General features: G+C 49.2%; 1 protein-coding gene across 1 annotated transcript; it reads left to right on the forward strand.

Annotated features, from left to right (window-relative positions):
* The first annotated feature begins 14,267 nt into the window (after positions 1-14,267).
* LOC128967532 (olfactory receptor 14A16-like) lies at positions 14,268-15,206 on the forward strand. Its single transcript, XM_054381682.1, has one exon. The coding sequence runs from the start codon at positions 14,274-14,276 to the stop codon at positions 15,204-15,206; it is 933 nt and encodes a 310-aa protein (XP_054237657.1). The 5' UTR covers positions 14,268-14,273.
* The last annotated feature ends 4,199 nt before the right edge of the window (positions 15,207-19,405 follow it).

The raw sequence follows: 19,405 nt of genomic DNA on the forward strand, positions 1-19,405 counted from the left end.
CCCGAATGAAATGTTTCCTCCGGGGACACTCGTGCAGTCAGCTTCAGATCGGTACTTCTGATCTCAGTTAAACAGGCACTGTGGTCAAACTCAGCGGTCAGCTGATTGTCAGCTTCACAGGCACTGCTGCTTGTCCCATCCTTCGAGTCTGGTGTTCTGCCATGCTGGCATCAGAAATATAATCCTTATCTTAAAACCTTTATAAACACAAAGACCAAAACAACATTCTATAACGTTTCTAAAATAAAGTCTTAATAAACTGCTAATACCAAAAAAGACCTAAAAACTTAAAGAACTATGTGAAAATGAAATCATCAAAGTAATGTGAAAGAAAACAACAAAAAAGATGTTATATTATGTAAATCGTGCTTTTCAAAATGAAAACTTATTTACCGTATGTATATAGAGCTCTTTTTGAAATTGCCGGCACACTCAAAAAAAAGAGAGGTTCGAACCAGAAAAAAGGAAAAAAGAAACCTTAACCTATAAACTCATAAAACCAGTAGCACTTACACGGTGTGTATGCTTGTTGATTAGGAAAAATACTTTAACATAATCACTAAAAACTTATAAGCTCAAATCCCTTACAATCAGAAGTAATGATAAAAGCAATACATAGATATCAATTGCATTCATGAAATGGTGAAATACCTTTCTTAACAAAACTTAACACTGTTACTTTAAAATCGGAACACAGGTTTCTGCAGACCTTCAACAGGGAGTGAAACAAGGGAGTGAGATAAGGAGGGAGAAGGAAGGGGGGGGAGAGAGAGAGGGGGGTGGCAAACGGCAGTAGAGAAGACACTTTTTTCTTTTTTTTTCTTTTCGTTGTTCACATGCTGTTGTCTTCAGAAATGTGCAGATTTTCCAGCTTTGAAGTGAGGGTTCTGACTGCATGAGCACTGCCTTCAGCTCCAAAGTTGCTTTTTCACTAATTTCTTGATGAAAAAACTGTGACATTTCTTTAAAGAATCAAGGTCTGTAAACGCTATTGCTGCTGCTGATAGACAAGAGCGATGGGAGTCGCAGCCACCGCCTCCTCCACGGGACAAGCCAGAGCCAGCGTGGGGGTCGCCGCTTGGCTCCCTTCTGTGGCTGGCACTGCCGCTCTGAGACTTGTGATGGCCCAGCCAGGGGCCATCTCCTCCCGCTGCCCCATACCGCTGTCCGTGCTGTAACTGTGGGGATTTTTTCTTGCACCCACTTCAGTGCTACTCCAAGATCATGGCCAGAAATAACATTGCCATGCTTTTTAAGGAGTGCATTAATTAGTTCATATACGTCTCTCTCTGGGGACAACTCTTGATTCCCCATTTCAGTTTCCCACAGCTCGCCTCACTTCCTGGAGGGAGGATATGTTGCCGGACGGCATCCTGCTTCCTTTCAGCAGCTCACTTAACATTCTGTGGGACATCGCAGCAGGCCACAGTGTAGTGGTTATCTCTTCATCACGTCGAGGGTCGCCATTATGCTGCGATGTGAGAGATGGGACGAGGCCTGATGCAAGCCAAGTGTCAATTTATTGTACAAAGCTTTTTCTTTATATAGGTTAAAGTAACATCAGAAGGCAGCTTGTAATTGGTCATAGTATGTCTAAACTACAGTTGTAAATTCATGATTGGCTACAGAGAGAAAGTATCACATGAATGCATATATTTTTAAGAAGGCTTAAGCAAACGTAAAGCAAGAGATAAAGGGATTCCATAATTCTGCCCTAAGTTTTGCTTTGTTCTTGTTATCAGGTCCCTGCAGCTCCCTTAGGTCACAGTGGCCTCTAGGGAGCCGAACTGTCTGTGTTTTCTTTCTAGCTGCGCTCTGTTCCCAGGGTTTGCCACCCATCAGGGTTAAAGCATCTCCTTCTATCAGTAAGACAGTGTCTGGGGTTCTGGTCCCTAAATCAATTCCTTCAAGACACGTGGACGTCCTCTTGGTTTCTGGGGTCGTGGCTACACAGGCTCAGAAGCAAACAATACTCCAACAGAGAAAGAGATTTTAGCTGCTTATGGAGGAGTGAAAGCTGCTTCTGAAGTGATTGGAACTGAGGCACAACTTCTTCTAGCTCCTAGATTGCCAGTTCTGAATTGGATGTTCAAAGGCAAAGGTTCTTCACCACATCATGCAACAGATGCTACCTGGTCTAAGTGGATGGCTCTGATAACACAGAGAGCTCGAATGGGAAATCTTGAAAGGCCTGGTTTGGTGGAGGTGATCACAAACTGGCCAGAAGGCACAAGCTCCAGAGGAGAGAGTAACTCGTGCAAAACCTCCAGAGGAGAGAGTAACTCGTGCTGAGGAAGCTCCTCCTTACAGTCTGATGATGAACAGAGATATGCTTTATTCACAGACAGTTCCTGTTGTCTGGTTGGAAACAAGCGAAGGTGGAAATCTGCAGTGTGGAGTCCAACACTCAGAGTTGCATGAAGCAAGAGATGAAGAAGGAGAATCCAGTCAATGTGCAGAGGTAAAAGCTGTCCAGCTAGCTCTTAACGTAGCTGAACGTGAGAGATGGCCAAAGCTTTATCTCTACACCGACTCATGGATGGTAGCCAATGCATTTAGCACAAGCAACCTGGTTGGTGAATAGTAGAGGTTCAGTGAATCGAGCTGGACCTGCCCAATCAAATTTGTTGCGAAAGGAAGAATCATAGAATAGAATCAAGAAGGCTGGAAGAGACCTCAAAGATCATCAAGTCCAACCTGTCACCCTAAACCTCATGACTATCTAAACCATGGCACCAAGTGCCACGTCCAATCCCCTCTTGAACACCTCCAGGGATGGTGACTCCACCATCTCCCTGGGCAGCACATTCCAATGGCCAACCACTCTCTCTGTGAAGAACTTTCTCCTCACCTCCAGCCTAAACCTCCCCTGGCACAGCTTGAGACTGTGTCCTCTTGTTCTGCTGCTGGTTGCCTGGGAGAAGGTGATAGAGTTCCTGTTATCAGAGAAAAGAATCTGTTAGGCAAAACTGTTTGGGTATTTTCTCCTTCAGGAGAGGCCAAACCTGTCCGAGGGGTGGTTTCTTCTGAATGTCCTGGGCACACCTATTGGGTGATACAAGAAAATGGTGAAATTCTGTGTATTCCACAAAGAAATCTAACTTTGGCTGAGAGAGGTTAAATCCAGAGTGTTGTACAGCTACACCCAAGAGGAGAATCTGTGAGATCTATGGTGCACAAACCCTAAGAACCCTGAGAGCCCTGAGTCACCTGAGAGTCCCTGTTCCTTTCTTCGCTCCATCTGCGAGGAAACAAGCTGTTTGCTGTTTTTCCTGTGATTCGAACCTTTGAATCTTCTGCATCTGAGATAGCCAGAATGGAATATGAGCTTTATTCACTGGTTGTAGATATTGGTTTAGATTAGACGGAGAGTAGTAGCAGCCAATGGAATTGCTTAGAAGGGGTGCATTGTTATGGTTTTAAGACTGTCTTTTTAATTTTTCTTCACAAAGTTCAAGCAGAGAAAGTGAAAGAATATAAATAAATCACTATTGGGTATAAGAAAGCAAAATAATGATTATTCTAAATACTTCCATTGGAGAGATAGAAATGTTTAAGAACTACTACTAAAAACAATGTCTCTTAGTGTCAGCTTGCTCGGATTCTGCCTGCTTCTTCTTCTTTTCTGGCTGAAGATTACATCCTGACCTTGACAAGCTAAGTCTAACAGCCTCTCTGCTTCTTGACTCTCTGCCTTTTGCCAGGAGGTCAGGGGGGATTCCTTCTGGCTGGGGGCAGAGGTCTCTTGGGGGAAGCAAAGGGGGCTTGGTTGTGCTGTTCTGTTGATTGTACATATTTGTAAATGTTGTGAATAGTGTATATTTGTACATATTCATTGCATTTCATCATAGATTGTAGTTTTGCTTGTAAATACAGCTTTCATTTGCTTCCAGACTGAGCTAGATTGGTTATTGTCAGTGTGGGAGGGGGATTTCAGCTCTCACTCTGTTACACCTACAAATTTGCTTCACTACAAACAGAAACACAGTGTAGCTTTTCGCGTGTGCAAAACTCACTAACATTCAGTTCAAAGCACCTGTGCCTAGAGACATGACATTCCAGCTTGAATTGCCTTAGACAACATTGTAAATCTCTGTATAGAGTTGCCAAGTGTCTTGTCGAGTTGCCACCTGGTGGACAAGCTGCAGAACTGAACCCTTCGATCCCTTAATTAGAAACTAATCCTGTAAATATTCTAATTAGGTCAAATTGTACATACTAAACCAGTTATGGGATGTATTTTCACAACTGCACACTAGAATATGTGTGTGTGTGTGTAGTGATTAATCAGTTATTAATACTTTTTAATAATTAATAAAATAATTTTTAATAGTTTAATAATTTTAAATAATTAATAAAACTATTTTTCATAATTAATATTTTGTAATTCATAAATTAATAGCCTCTCCATCACACCTATAAAGCCTGGCCAAGGGCTCTGTCTAGGCTGAAAGCCCAACAGGACCAAGGGCTTTGTGCTGTGGGCTCTGTCAGTTGACTCTGCCTGGGAGAAGATCCTTTATTTTGAGGCTTTCAGGCTCTTCTTTCCCCAGGGACTGTGTTCTGTGTGCTCAGGCCTTGGCCTTTCTGCTCCATAAACCAAATCCAGGGGGTTTTCAGCATCACAGACTCCTACATTTTACCTTTATTTTTTTGATCTAGAAATCACAGCCTCCAATTACCTGCTGTAACGAGCCCCTGGGGAGGCTTTGTCAGTAACAACCCTCAGTGGGACCAATCAGTACTTCAAGCTACTTTGGAATTTGTTTCTGACTTCTGGAGTAGTTTCTTCAATCTTCTCTCAGTACCCAATACATGGAGTCAGCCCCAAATACTCCTTGGGGTTCATTAGAAGACAGAAAGCCCTCAGGAGCTGTGGCTCTGCCTGGGATTTCCTTCAGGTACTGAAGACTTGTCCAGCTCACTGGAGCTTTTTTACAGCTAATTGAAACTGTTTCACTGTGCAATTAATTAGGAAGATTTCCCACTGGGCCTCATAGAATCCTAGGTTCTTTATTAAGGATGTTTTTAATTAGTTCCATTTGAGAGAAGGATGCTGACAGCAGCACTTTCCATGTGACCTTGATCCACAGAATCTCCTCAGGAGGCCTGGACTTGGGGGAAAACTCTCCCCAAGAACTGACATTGTATGAACAACTTTGCTCCTCATCCACTCTACAACCTTCCCATTGCTCTCATTGCCCTGGGGCTTACATCACTCTCCCATCAGACTTCTCCACTGCTCTCTGCAGCTGCAGGTCACAGTTCCATGGCACCAGCTGCCCCCCTGCTTTCTGCAGAGATCTGTCTGCACACAGCCACAGCAATTGTTGCTGTTTAGAAGTAAAAAGAAGCAGTCTGATGAAGTTGCATCAGCAATCAAAGCCCTCTGGAACCAGCTGCTCAACACAAGCTGTCTCTCAGCAGGTTACTCTCTCCTAGGCATGATCTGAGCAGCAAAGTTTTAGTCAGGTAGATACAAGAGACAGAGAGGAAAAACAGTCACAGAGTTGGCTCAGGGGACAATGGCAGCTTTGCCTCCCTGAAGGACAAAGCAGCAGCATAGGAGAGAGGAACCTGAATGAACAAAGAACGAGGGGAGAAGGAAATTGGAGAATGATGGAAAGGGCCTTGGGCTGGACAGTCTGCACCTGGAAAGGTGACTCCAGAGATGGTCACTGTGTTCTGGAGGTGACAGTGCATGGAAGGTTAATTAAGCAGATGCTGTAAGAGACAGAAGAGTGGCAGTGAAGTGCCAGGGCCAGATCAATATCTCCTTGGAATGTCCCTTTGGAAAGGTCCTGCCATTGGCAGAGGTCTTTTGTGAGAAAGGACAAACTAATGTCTCCCATCTTGGGAGAGGCCAAAGTGCAACCCAGGGAAGCCCAGGCTGTGCCAGCTCAGCTGGGTGAGCAATGAGAGCCACTACCAATGAGTCCTTTAGGGTGGCTTTTCTTGGCACCTGAAAGAGCAGAACCTGTCCCAGAAACATCAGCATGGACTTCCCAAGGCTCAGCCATGCCTCACTGTGGCAGTTTGAGGCTGATGCTTAGGAATTTTTCCACAGATCTTGAGTAAAAGTGGTAGAATGTAAATAAATTACCATTGGATGCAAAGGAAAGGTACTGATAAGGTGTAAATAATCCCAGCGGTCTGATAACTAACATCAAGTTAGTTGTGCAAACTAACTCTCTCTCTTTTTCTCTGTTCTCTGCTCTAGCAGATCCTAGCTGGTGATTTTGCTTGGCTGTTGCTGGCCTTGGCTGCATTCTTGCTGTGGCTAAGTACCAACAGCTGCTCTCTGCTTTTCCTTTTTCTGTTTTCCCTTGCAAAGGGTGGGAGGAAGGGAGCAGAGAGGGGGAAGCTGTTGGTAACTCCCTGGTTTTGTCCAGGGGAGCTCTTGTGTTGTTTATAAATTGCAAATCCATGTAAATATTGGATATTTTGTACACATTCCTTGCATTGCATATTTCTAGATTGTAGTTGGCTTTTAAATATAGCTTCATTTGCTTCCATCCCAAACTGAGCTGGACTGGCAATTTTGTTTTGGGAGGTGGTTCTCCAAATCACCTGGGGAGTAGTTTCAACCCACCACAATGTCCCACACATTGTGTGACAGAAATGCTCTTGCTTTACCCACATATTCAGACCTCATCAAGGGATGCTCTGGGTTGGAGCAGGCTGATAACTCCTGTTCTGTAGGTGGAAAAAGAAGAAATCCAGATTTATTGTTCCTCATTATTTCCATCTCTTCTGCTTGGCTACATTCCTGAAATGTCCCAAATTAGCTACAAAACCAAAAGAAAAAGATTGAAAAAACAGAGAAAATGATGCACTGAGACTTGGCTCCTGGGAGGGGTTTACATCTTCCTGGTGCCAAATTTGTGAACTGCAGGTCCTGAAAGAATGAACAAGTCTCTGAAAAGTGAAAGCCAGAAGAAAACCCCAAGTTTGTGAAGGCATTGGAGGCCCCACTAAGGGCCAACACTGACAAAGCCATGACAGGAATGAGCAGTCCCTGTGTTGCTCCCTGAGGGCTCATGAAGGAAAAGCTTGGATGCACTGGTTGCAGGTGGCCAAGGAAATGAGCTGGGGGCTTTGATGCCTTGTAAGGCCTTGGTGTTTGTTTCTCACCAGGGTGGCCAAGCCCTGATCCCCAGGATCTGATACAGAAGGTCCTGTCCCTCACACATTGCTCAGGGCTCTATCTGGAATCAGTGTGATCAGGAGGGGTGTGTGGGGTGCAGGTGGTTGGTAGATTCTGTTGCTTTAACACAAAGCTGTGGATTTCTGGGGCTTTGGCAATGCCTGTGAGTTCCCCAAACCCATCTGGCTCATGGGCCTCCATCACCTACAACTTCTCTGTTCCAGACATCCTCACATCCTCAGTTTGTCTCCATACCCCAGCACTGCACTGCCCATCCTCCTTCTGTTGCTGCCCTAAAATCAGAACTTGAGCTTGGAGGAAGTGATGTTTGACTATTAACCAGCTCTCCTGGGCCTCCCTTTCTTGTACAGCTTTGGCCCATGGGATTCCTCCAAGTAGATCCTTGAAGAAGATGAATTTAGCCCTTCTGCAGTCTGGGGTTGCAATCCGAACTTACTGCCCTGCTTCTTCCTTGTGTTAAACTGAACTCCACCATATCATGGTCACCAGAGCCAAGGCTACCCCCAGCCTTTACATCCCCAAACACTCCATCTTTGTTAATACAAGGTCCAGCAGCACACCTCCCCTTCTTGGCTCCTCCACCACCTGTGTCAGAAAGTTATCACCAGCACAGTGCAGGAGCCTTCTGGGTTGTGTGTGTCGAGCTGTGTGGCCTTTCCAGCAAATGTCTGGGTGACTGAAGTCCCCCCTAAGCATGTGGTCTTGAGGCTATCTCCAGTTATTTGTACAAGACTCTGTCATCTCCTTCTTCCTGGTCTGGTGGTCTGTTGTAAACACCCACCACGATACCTCCCATTTTAGCCTGCCCCTTGATTCTTAGCTTTAAACTTCCACCAGGATCCTCACCCCCTCTAGGCAGAGCTCAGCGCATTCCAGTTGCTTACACACACAAAGAGCAACACCACTGCCTTGCCTGCCTGGTCTGTCTCTCTAGACAGTCCACAGCTGTCCATGACAGCATTCCAGTCATGGGACCTCTCCCAGCATTTCTCAGCAATTGTGATGAGATCATGGCCCTGTGCCTGAACACAAATCTCCAGCGCTGCTGTTTGTTGCACATGCTGCATGCATTAGTATGGATGCAGCTCAGCTGGGCTCATGAGCCTGCCACTGTGTGGGGGGAGAAGCCCCAACTCCTACCTGATCATTCCCAGCCACTTCCATGGCTACTAACCTATCAATAGCCCTAGTGGCTTTGTTGCTACATGGGTCCCTCACCTCAACTGAGATGTCAACAAGCCAGTGCACTGACCTATGAGCACCGGTGTGCCGTGTCCAGGCTCCTCTCTGACAGGATTCATTTCATCCCCATCCCTTTCCCAATCTAGGTTAAAGCTCTTTCTATAGGCCCTGCTAGTTCTTGCCCCAGGATCCTTTTTCCCCTTTGGGATGAGTTAACTCCATCTGTTGCTGTCAGGCCTGGTGTCTTACAGACTAATTCATGCTCAAAGATCCTAAAGTCCTGCCAGTGACACCAGGCTCCAAGCCAAGAATTCATCTGATGGCTCTTCTTGTCAGAGCCCTCAGTATTCCCTGCAGTTGGTGGGACACAGCAGAAAACTACTTGTGCTCCTGATCCCTTAACCAACTGTCCCAGGACCCTGAAGTCTTTCTTCATTGTCCATGGACCTCTTGGTTTAAATTCATCACTACCTCCTTGAAACATTATCAACAGGCAGTAATGTGAGGGCTGAACAAGGGTGGGAAGTTTTCTTTTTACACCCTTGCCCCTTGCCCTGGGGAGGCAGCAGACTTCCCTGAGAAGAAGGTCAGGTCTGCAAACAGGGCCAGCCCTTCCCTTCCCAAGTGAGTCCCCTGTGACAAGGACACAGCTTCTGTACTGAGGCAGTGTTGACACAAAGCTGAGTCTGACTTAGTGTTGGTGACTCCACTGAGTTAGGTGATTGTTTATCCTCCTTGGTATTTGATTCTCCTTGCAGAGCAGTGGATCTGTTTTTCAAGGGTAGCTGTGGTGATGTGGCAGGTACTGAGGTGATGCCTTTTGGCCCTGGCAAGAACTTGTCACCACTGTCCCTTATTCTCTAAGTCAGCCTGAGCAGCAAACTGCAGAGAGGATGAGGAGCCCTCTGCATCCTTAGCTCTCTGTACTGGTTGGGACTCTTTGCTCTAAGTTCCTGACCTTGACAATTCCAGGGACGGGGAATCCTTTTCTCTGGGCAACCTGTTCCAGTGTCCTGTGACCCCTCTTGTGAAATATTTCTTCCTTATATCCAATCTGAAATTCCTCTCTTGCAGTTCAAAGCCAATGCCCCTTGTCCTGCCACTACAGGCCTTAGCACAAGGTCTTTTTCTGCACCTATGACCACCATGCAAACACCTGGGAGAGTGCCCAGAGACCTCCCAAGATGGGGTTTGGGGTCCTCAAGCATGTGACCAGCAGACTGAGGCTGAAGGTTGTGGGCTCAGTGGTGTGGAGACTGAAAACATTAGAGGAGCAACTTTAGGGTTCTTGAGGAGTAGTCTGAGACATCGTGAAGCTTTCCTGCAGAGTGACAAATTGCAAGAGAAAGAAAGAAAGAAAGCCACAAAGTGCAGCTGGGGAGGTCCAGTCTGGACATGAGGAGAAAGAAATGTCACTGCCAGGGCAGTGCAGGAGCCTGGAGCAGCTCAAGGCTTTGTGTTTCAAGGAACACTCAGGCAGAATGGAGAGATAGCAGTAAAGGAAGGTGCCAGCAAGGAGGGGCAGCTGGGGGGTGACTCCAGCCTGCAGGGAAAGAGGCTCAGGGCATGCAGCAGCAGAGGACAGCCTGAGGTGCAGATGCCAGAGGGCTGTGCAAGAGCTGAAAGCCTCCTGGCAGAGCCAAGCTCTTCATGCCTTTGGTTGTGGCTCTTGGCTGTGCCACTGATGCCTCTGAGGAGACAACTCCTCCTGCCAGCCCTGGGGCCTCATTGCCTCCTTGTCCATCCTCAGGAGCCTGGCAGGGGTTGTGCCATAATCCTGCCCTTGACATTGGTCCTCTTCATACCCCCTGCTCCAGAAAGAGCCCTGAGGGGTGAGTGAGGGACAGGATCTGCCTGTCCAGGGGCCAGGTTTAAGGGCTTGACCCTCTGCTTTAATGAAACATCTCCAAGTGTACTCAGAATCAGAGACACCTTCCTCTGCTTGTCCTGACCTCTCATCACTGCCTCCAGTTCTCTGCTCTAACCACAGCCTGGAGACACTTTCCCAGTAGTGTCCCTCAATGGCACACATCAACACCTTTGGAAAGGGGGGAGGTAACTCCAGATATGGTTAAGGATGTTGTTAGGTCATGTAGGAGAAAAAGTAGAGAGGCAACAGCACAGTTAGAACTGAAACTGGCCACTGCTGTGAAGGACAATAAAAAGTACTTTTATAAATATATTCATGGTAAAAAGAGGGACAAGAAGAACCTCCTCTCTTTATTGGATGTGGAGGGGAATATTGTAACTAAAGATGAGAAAAAGGCAGAGGTACTAAATACCATCTTTGCCTCCATTTTCAACAGTAAGACAGGAGGGCTTCAGGACAACTGCCCTCCTGAACTGGTAGATGGGATCAGGGAGCAGTACAGACCCCCTGAAGTCTGTCAGGAAGCAGTTAGGATTTGCTGAGCCACTTGGATCCTCACAAGTCCAAGGGACAGGATGGGATCCATCCTAGGGTACTGAGAGAGCTTCCAGAGGAGCTGGCCAAGCCACTGTCCATCATTTACCACCAGTCCTGGCTCACTGGAGAGGTCCCAGATGACTGGAAGCTGGCCAATGTGATGCCCATGCACAAGAAAGGCCAGAAGGAGGATCCTGGAAACTCCAGGCCTGTCAGCCTGACCTCAGTGCCAGGCAAGATTATGGAACAGGTGATCTTGAGGGCAATCACACAGCACCTACAGGATGGTCAAGGGATCAGACCTAGCCAACATGGATGTAGGAGGGGCAGGTCCTGCCTGACCAACCTGATCTCCTTCTATGACCAGGTGACTGCCTGGTGGATGTGTGGCAGGCTGTGGATGTAGTCTGCCAGGACTTCAGCAAGGCCTTTGACACTGGCCCCCATAGCAAACTCCTGGCCAAGCTGTCAGCTTGCGGCTTAGACAGGAGCACTCTGTGCTGGGTTAAGAACTGGATGGAGGGCCCAGCCCAGAGAGTGGTGGTGAATGGTGCCACATCCAGCTGGCAGCCTGTCACTAGTGGTGCTCCCCAGGGATCAGTGCTGGGCCCCATCCTGTTCAATATCTTTATTGATGATCTGGATGAGGAGATAGAGTCCACCATTAGAAAGTTTGCAGATGACACCAAGTTGGGAGCAGGAGTTGATCTATTGGAGGGTAGGAGGGTTCTGCAGAGGGACATTGCCCAGCTGGACAGATGGGCAGAGTCCAACAGGATGACATTTAACAAGTCCAAGTGCCAGGTACTTCACACTGGCACATTCTCTCCATATCCCACTGCTCCAGAGAGGACCCTGAGGGGTGAATGAAGGACAGGATCTGCCTGCCCAGGGTCCTGGGGCCAGGACTCAGGGCTTGACCCTTTGCACTAATGAAACACCTCCAGGTTTCCTCATCAGCAGAGACACCTTCCTCTGCTTGCCTCACCTCTCAGCACTGCCTCCAGTTCTCTGCTCTAACCACAGCCTGGAGACACTTTCCCAGTAGTGTCCTCACTGGGACCCAGCAACACCACAAGAAACTTCTGAGTCTGAAACTAACTTTGACTTCTTGAGAGGTTTCATCATCTTCCTCTCAGTCTCTGATGTTTACATGGCACCAAAGCCACCAGAGGGATCATTACATGCATAGGGTTGGTCCTCTGCTGCTCAGCTGGGCTGAGCTCCATGGCTGGAGGGAGCAGCTGGCAAACAGGCAGCAGAGAAAAGAGACAGCTCTGGCCAGGAGCAGCTCCTCTGCACAGCACAGCAGGGCTGAGGGCACTGCCAGGAGATCTCAGGAAGATGAGGAAGGCAGACAGAGCTTCAGGGTCGCCAGGAGAGTGACTGAGAGCTCACAGAAGGAGAAGTCACTGCAGTCACAGACATGGTGAGTCTGTGGATACAGGGCAGAGGAGGGCAGGGCAGGGTCCTTGTGCTGTGCAGAGGGAGCTGCGTTGGGCAGAGCTGCTCACAGTTCTACCTCCCCACTGGGCATTTCTGAGGAGGCTTTCCAGAAGAACATCAAGGCAGCATTTTCCTGGAAGGGAAGGAGTCTTGGCTTTGTATTTTGATCACCTTGGTGTGCTTGGTGGGCAGTGGGAGACTAGAGTTTATTTCTCTACTCTGCAGAAGACTCTGAGACCCAAGGTCTCCTTAGCCCTTCTCTGAGGTGCTCCTGAGCCCCTGCACATCCAGAGCTGCCCCTGGGCAGTGTCCTGTTGCTGGGATGAGTCAGCAGAGCAGAGCTGAGCACACAGCAGGTGGGATGGGCTGTGTCAGCAGGGACAGGGAGGAGAGCTGGGCACAGAGATGCAGCTCCTGGCAGGGACAGCTGCATGCAGCAGAGACTTGGGCAGAGGGGGAGAGGGAGCTGCTGCCAGAGATGCCCTGGCAAGGGGGATCAGGCACCTCTGTGCCATTCTCTGCAGAGAAAAGAGAGAGATCTGGCCAGGAGCAGCCCCTCTGCACAGCATAGCAGGGCTGAGGGCACTGCCAGGAGATCTCAGGAAGATGAAGAAAGCAGAGAGAGCTTCGAGGTGGCCAGGAGGGTGACTGAGAGCTAAATGGAGGAGAAGTCACTGCAGTTACTGACATGGTGAGTCTGAGGGTGCAGGGCAGGGCAGGTGCAGGTCCTGCAGGCATCTCCTAAAGCTGGCACAGCCACAGTGGATTGGGGCTGTAAGGAAAACTTCTTGACCAGAGGATCTTTTCAGGCCATTGTGAAGAGCTGTGGAGCCCTGGGGTGCAGGCAGGGGTGGGCAGGGCTGTCCTTCAGAGCAGGGTCCCTGCAGCCCAGGGGCTGTGTGCTGGGGCAGGGACTCTGCTGCCTGCCAGCCTCAGCTCTCAGCCTGCCCAGGGAGCTCCACACACTACCATGGTGGGGAGAGGCTGTGAGTGGCAGGAGACAGCCCTGGCACAGGGTCCTTGTGCTGTGCAGAGGGAGCTGCGTTGGGCAGAGCTGCTCACAGTGCTAGCTCCTCCCTGGGCATTTCTGAGGAGGCTTTCCAGAAGAACATCAAGGCAGCATTTTCCTGGAAGGGAAGGAGTCTTGGCTTTGAATGTTGATCCCCTTGGTGTGCTGGGTGGGCGTTGGGGACTCGAGTTTATTTCTCTACTCTGCAGAAGACTCTGAGTGCTCCTGAGCTTCTGCACACCCAGAGCTACCCATGGGCAGTGTCCTGCTGCTGGCAGGGCTCTGCAGGGCAGAGCTGAGCACACAGCAGGTGGGATGGACTCTGTCAGCAGGGACAGGGAGGAGAGCTGGGCACAGAGATGCATCTCCTGGCAGGCAGCAGAGACTTGGGCAGGGGGGCAGAGGGAGCTGCTGCCAGAGATGCCCTGGCAAGGGGGATCAGGCACCTCTCTGCCATTCTCTGCACTGCAGACACACTTCCCAATGCAACCTTTTGCTCTCCTCTTCTCCCCAGCACAGGCAGTGCCCTCCAAAGCTATGGGCTCCAGGGCATCAGTCACCACCTTGGCAGCTGACATTCAGCTGAAGGCTCCTGGAGTGTGCACACAAAAGGATGACAAAAGCTCTTCAGTGCCATGCTGGGAGCTGCAGAGAGCAGAGCTGGGCAAGGAGAAGGCTTCAGCCCAAGTCCCTCTGCCTTTCTCTCTTCCCTTCATTGTCTCTGCAGCACTGCAGAGCTCTTCCCTCATTCTCCAGCCATCCACAGGACTCTTGCTCTGGGGCATTGCTGTTGCCATGTGGTCACTTTGTGTTCTGACACTGACTCTGCAAGTCCTGCCCCAGAGCTGTCTGCATGGAAACTAAGTGTCCAAGCTGCCTTGGAAGCTGTGCTGAAGATGCCAGAGGTTGGGGGTGGTGGGGAATGAGCTGATCCATTGGTGCTGCAGCTCAGGGAGGAGGTGTTCTGTGAGCACTGCAATCTTGGTGTGCAGAGAGAAGTGTTCCCTAACTTGTCCCTGCCTTTTCCTCCTTGCACAGGTCTGCATGGGCAGAGGCAGCAGATGGCCAACAGCAGCTCCATCCCCCACTTCCTCCTGCTGCCATTGCCAGGCACAAGGCAGCTGCAGCTCTTGCACTTCTGCCTCTTCCTGGCCATCTACCTGGCTGCCCTGCTGGGCAATGGCCTCATCATCAGCACCATAGCCTCTGACCACCACCTCCACACCCCCATGTACTTCTTCCTCCTCAACCTCGCCCTCCTTGACCTGGGTGCCATCTCCACCACTGTCCCCAAATCCATGGACAATTCCCTGATGGACACCAGGGACATCTCCTATGCAGGATGTGCTGCTCAGGTCTTTCTGTCTGCCTTTTTCCTTTCAGCAGAGTTTTCTCTCCTCACCATCATGTCCTACGATCGCTACGTTGCCATCTGCAGACCCCTGCACTATGAGACCCTCCTGGGCAGCAGAGTTTGTGTCCACCTGGCAGCAGCTGCCTGGGCCTCTGGGGTTCTCAATTCTCTGCTGCACACAGCCAATACATTTTCCCTGCCCCTCTGCCAGGGCAATGCTGTGGAGCAGTTCTTCTGTGAAATCCCACAGATCGTCAAGCTCTCCTGCTCCACATCCTACCTCAGAGAAGTTGGACTTAGTGTGGTCAGTGCCTGTTTATTCTTTGGCTGTTTTGTGTTCATTGTGGTGTCCTATGTGCAGATCTTCAGGGCAGTGCTGAGGATCCCCTCTCAGCAGGGACGCCACAAAGCCTTTGCCACCTGCCTGCCTCACCTGGCTGTGGTCTCCCTCTTTCTCACCACTGGCTTCTTTGCCTACCTCAAGCCCCCCTCCATCTCTTCTCCATCCCTGGACATGGTGGTGTCAGTTCTGTACTCAGTGGTGCCTCCAGCAGTGAACCCTCTCATCTACAGCCTGAGGAACCAGGAGCTGAAGGCTGCCCTGAGCAAACTGCTCCCTGGCTGCTTTCAGAAGCAATAAACTGTTTGTCTTCTCCTGCAGAGCAGTTCTGATGTCACTCAGTGCAGGCCAAGCCTCGCTGCTCCAATTTTGACTTTTTTGGTTTTGGTACCAATCTCATTCCCTTTTTAATTCACTCTCTTTTTTTCTTTTCTGGCCATGGTTTTACGTAAGAGGAGCAGTGCTCCTTGTTTGGTTAAACAAAATAAAAGGCCTTTCCATAACATTTTTTCCTGCAAGGCTTTCCTCCAAGCCTATTCTGGAGCTTCAGTGACAATTCCTCTCTACAGAATTGGCAGAGAAAAGAGTCCCAGCACAGCAGCCCTGCCAGGGAGCAGCAGCACTCTCTGGACCCCTTGTCCCTCTCCCAGTAGAGTCTGGCCCCTTGCAGTACCAATTGGATCTCCTGAACAGCTCCTAGTAGAAACTGTTCCTCATCTCAGTACCAACTGATCCTCTCACTTTCTCCCTACCAACTCCATCTGTCCCAGTACAAATTTCACATTCTGACCCCTCCCACTACAGAGTGGCCTCATCAGAGTACAAACTGCAGACCCTGATCCCATCCCAATATAGACTTGGCCCCAGCCCAGTTCAAACAGTGTCCCTGCAAGCCCTCTACATATTGACCTGGCCTTGTCCCAGTACAAACTGATTCTCCTCATCCCAGGAGACCTTGAATAGGTCTCAGTATTAAATTAATCTCTCCAAGTGCCAAGCCAATAGCATGAGCACCCTGACAGTACAGACTGTGTCACTTCCCAGTAAAAACTACATACCCTGAGCTGCTCCCAGTACAGCTGTGGCCTCCTCCCAGAGCAAACTTGCCCTCTCCCGCTACAGTCTGGCTCCCATCCCAGCACAAAATGAATCACACAATCGTAGAATCAGTCAGGGTTGGAAGGGACCACAAGGATCATCCAGTTCCAACCCCCCTGCCATGGGCAGGGACACCTCACACTAGATCAGGCTGGCCAGAGCCTCATCCAGCCTGGCCTTAAACACCTCCAGGGATGGAGCCTCAACCACCTCCCTGGACAACCCATTCCAGGCTCTCACCACTCTCATGGGGAAGAACTTCTTCCTCACATCCAGCCTGAATCTCCCCACTTCCAGCTTTGTTCCATTCCCCTAGTCCTGTCACTACCTGGTACCCTAAAATGCTTCTCCTGGCTCTCTCCAAGGACTCACTGCATCCATTCCAGTATGAACTGGACCCACTCTTGCCATCCCAATACAGTCTGGTCCCTATCCCAGTCCAAACAGGGTCCCTTTTAGCCCTCCAAGTACGTATTAGGCCTTGGCATGATATAAACTGAATGCCCTTATCCCCTCCCAGTCCACACTCTAAACTTGATCCCTTGGTTCCCTCCCAGTATAGACCAGAACTCGAGCCAGTACAATTGGGATCCCCTGGCTCCATTCCCTCTCTGGCCCTTACCCCATTACAAACTTGATATTTTTAACCCCTTCCAGTACAGACCTGGCCCAGTCTCAGTAAAAACTAGACTCACCCTTGCCCTCCCTCCACTCCTCCCCCCTGCATAGATGTGGTCTCTTCCCATTACCAATGCAATAGGTTTGCCATCTCCCAGTACAGCCTGGGTCCCATTCCAGTACCAAGCACATCCCCTGGAAATCCTGATTCCATCCCAGTCCAGACTGGACACCATCCCAGTCCAAAATGGGTCTTATTTACATCTCCAGCTACAAAGATGGTCTTGTCCCATGTCCCAGTTTGATCTGAGTGCCTTTAAGAACCACCATAAAGCAGACCTCCAGAAGGTGCAGAGTGTCCAGGCAGTGTACCAGGAGGTGTAATCTTCGTATTTCCTTCCATAAGTCCTGCATCTCTAGAAATCTGACTGCAAAGTGATTGTCTTTCTCATTCTTCCTTTTCTCCTCTCTGGATGCACTGAGTTCCTTTATCTGGGGTGGGTGGAGGATGGTTCCAGTCTTATCTGTGGCCTTCAAGGCCTGACTAATTTTTACTGCAGAATCTTGGCCTTTTTAGGCCTAATATTAGGGACTAAGGGAAGGCAATTTCAGGCCTGGTCAGCCTAAATCCAGCCTAGAAATGAGGGGGGAAGAAAGAGCCCTGGAATGTATGTTGAACCCCAGATGGGGAGAAAAGGAACACTGGGTTTGTGGTCTGACTTGGTGGAGGTTTGGTGTGATGTTTTTTGGCTCAATGAGCTTCTGTTAACCCAGATCAGCATTCCATAGCTCTGCTATGCTCACCACTATGGACCAGTTCTTCTGTGAAATCCCCCAGATCCTCAAGCTCTCCTGCTCCACATCTTACACTGCTCCATGTAGCCGCACCCCTTCCCCGAAGCCCATCGCTGGGATCGGGGTGTCCGACTCCACCCATTGGGAACAGTTGCCCCACCCCACCTGCTGCGCAGGACCACTTCCCCACACCAGCCCTGCCAGCCCCCTGCCGCCGCAGTTGTGCCATGGGACCATCCTGTCAAGGGAAGCTGCCAATTGGTGGAAAGCCTCACTCCTCAAGCAGAGGTGGGAGGAGAAAGAAATTCACCATCCAGAGGAAAGTCCCCCACGGCCCACCAGCGACTCAGCTGCAGCCTCAGCCCCAGCATCCTTCCCACAACCAGCCCCAGGGCAGCCCCAGGGCAGACAGACAGCAGCCAGCCAGCGTAACCCAGCACCTTGCTTCACTACAAACAAAGACACAGAGTATCCTTGCACCTGTGCAGCACTCGCTAACTTTCAGTTCAAAGCACCCGCGCCTAGCCGCGGGATATTCCAGCTTGAATTGCCTCTTGATAGCATTGGAAAGTTCTGTGTACAGAGTTACAGCTGCCGAGCGTCTTGTCGAGTCGCCATCTGGTGGACAAGCAGCAGAACTGCACCCTTTGTTCCCTTAATTAGTAATTAATTCTGTAAATATTCTAATTGGGTCAAATTGCACATATTAAGCCAGTTATGGGATGTATTTTCACAACCTTGCACTAGAATCAATATATAAAAGTGATTAATTGGTTATTAATATTTTTAATAATTAATATATTTTTCATAATTCAGAAATTACTAATCTCTTCATCACACCAGTGCAGGCATTTCCATCAGTTTTCGGCCACTTCCCCTCTTTTGGATGCTCCCACACCTCATGCTCTCAGGGACAGAAGGGGCTTCCATTGGGATTCACTCCTAGGGCAGTAGCTGGGTTTGTATCGGGTACTGAATCCTTGTGGGTGGGGAGGACCCAGGGGACAATCTCATCACTTTCTGTCTGAGGTGGGAAGTTCATTGTGTCCATGACTGAAATGCTTCAATTGTGAAGGATATTCCCATATCAGCTGATGAGTCTCAGCAGGTTGGGTTCCTCCATGCCCTGCTCTGATGAGGGCTGCTCCTCCAGACTGTAGCGCTGGGACACAAAGCAGGAGAGGTGTTACCCTGGGGTGCTTCAAGGGCTTTGATGATTAATTAGTGATCATTTTCTTCAATTTCTTCCTAGGTGAGTCTGACCTTACTGCTAGGAAAGGTTCTGGAGCAGGTCACACTGCACTTACAAGATAACCAGGTGATCAGGCGCAGTCAGCAGGGGGTTATGAAAGGCAGGACCTGACTGACTGATCTGATCTCCTTTCACAATAAGGTGAGCTGGCTAGTGGATGAGGGAAGGGCCACGGACATTGTCTTCCTGGACTTTAGTGACGCCTTTGACATTATCTTCTCTTTGTAAGTACAAAGGAGATATATAGCCAAAAGATTTATAAAATCCCAAACCTCTGATTTATTACAATGAAATCTGCTCTTTGCCAAGAGAATAAAATCACACATTCGATTGTCAGTTGGGAAAATTCTGTGATTCAACTGGTTAGACTACCAAATTATTTGGAGTGTTTCAGTATTTGGAAAGATGAACCAAAACTTGCCACAGAATGCAGCAGAGGGGGTGAAATTCCTTAGGTTCCAAGCTAGCAGGGAGAAGTTCCAAACTGCTAAAAGCTTCTTTAACTTGGAGAGTCAAAACAAAGCACCATGCTCTCTAGAGAAGCAGCCCATTTATACTCATGCCAGTGTGACTTGTGGTCACTTTAATTAGCAAGTTCTCCAAGCCAACAAGGGAATTCCTGACACAGAGGTGACAGGAAGCTGATGAAGATCAGCTCTCCTTCAGCCTCATTTTGAGTATGGCTCCTGACAGCAGCAGGAGGCTTTGCCTGGACAAAACCACCATCAGTGCACAG

The sequence above is a fragment of the Indicator indicator genome, chromosome 6 (assembly GCF_027791375.1).
Source record: "Indicator indicator isolate 239-I01 chromosome 6, UM_Iind_1.1, whole genome shotgun sequence".
Classification (NCBI taxonomy): domain Eukaryota; kingdom Metazoa; phylum Chordata; class Aves; order Piciformes; family Indicatoridae; genus Indicator; species Indicator indicator.

Coding starts and splice junctions, on each gene's coding strand:
- LOC128967532 (XM_054381682.1), top strand. CDS start 14,274: ATGGCCAACAGCAGCTCCATCCCCCACTTCCTCCTGCTGCCATTGCCA.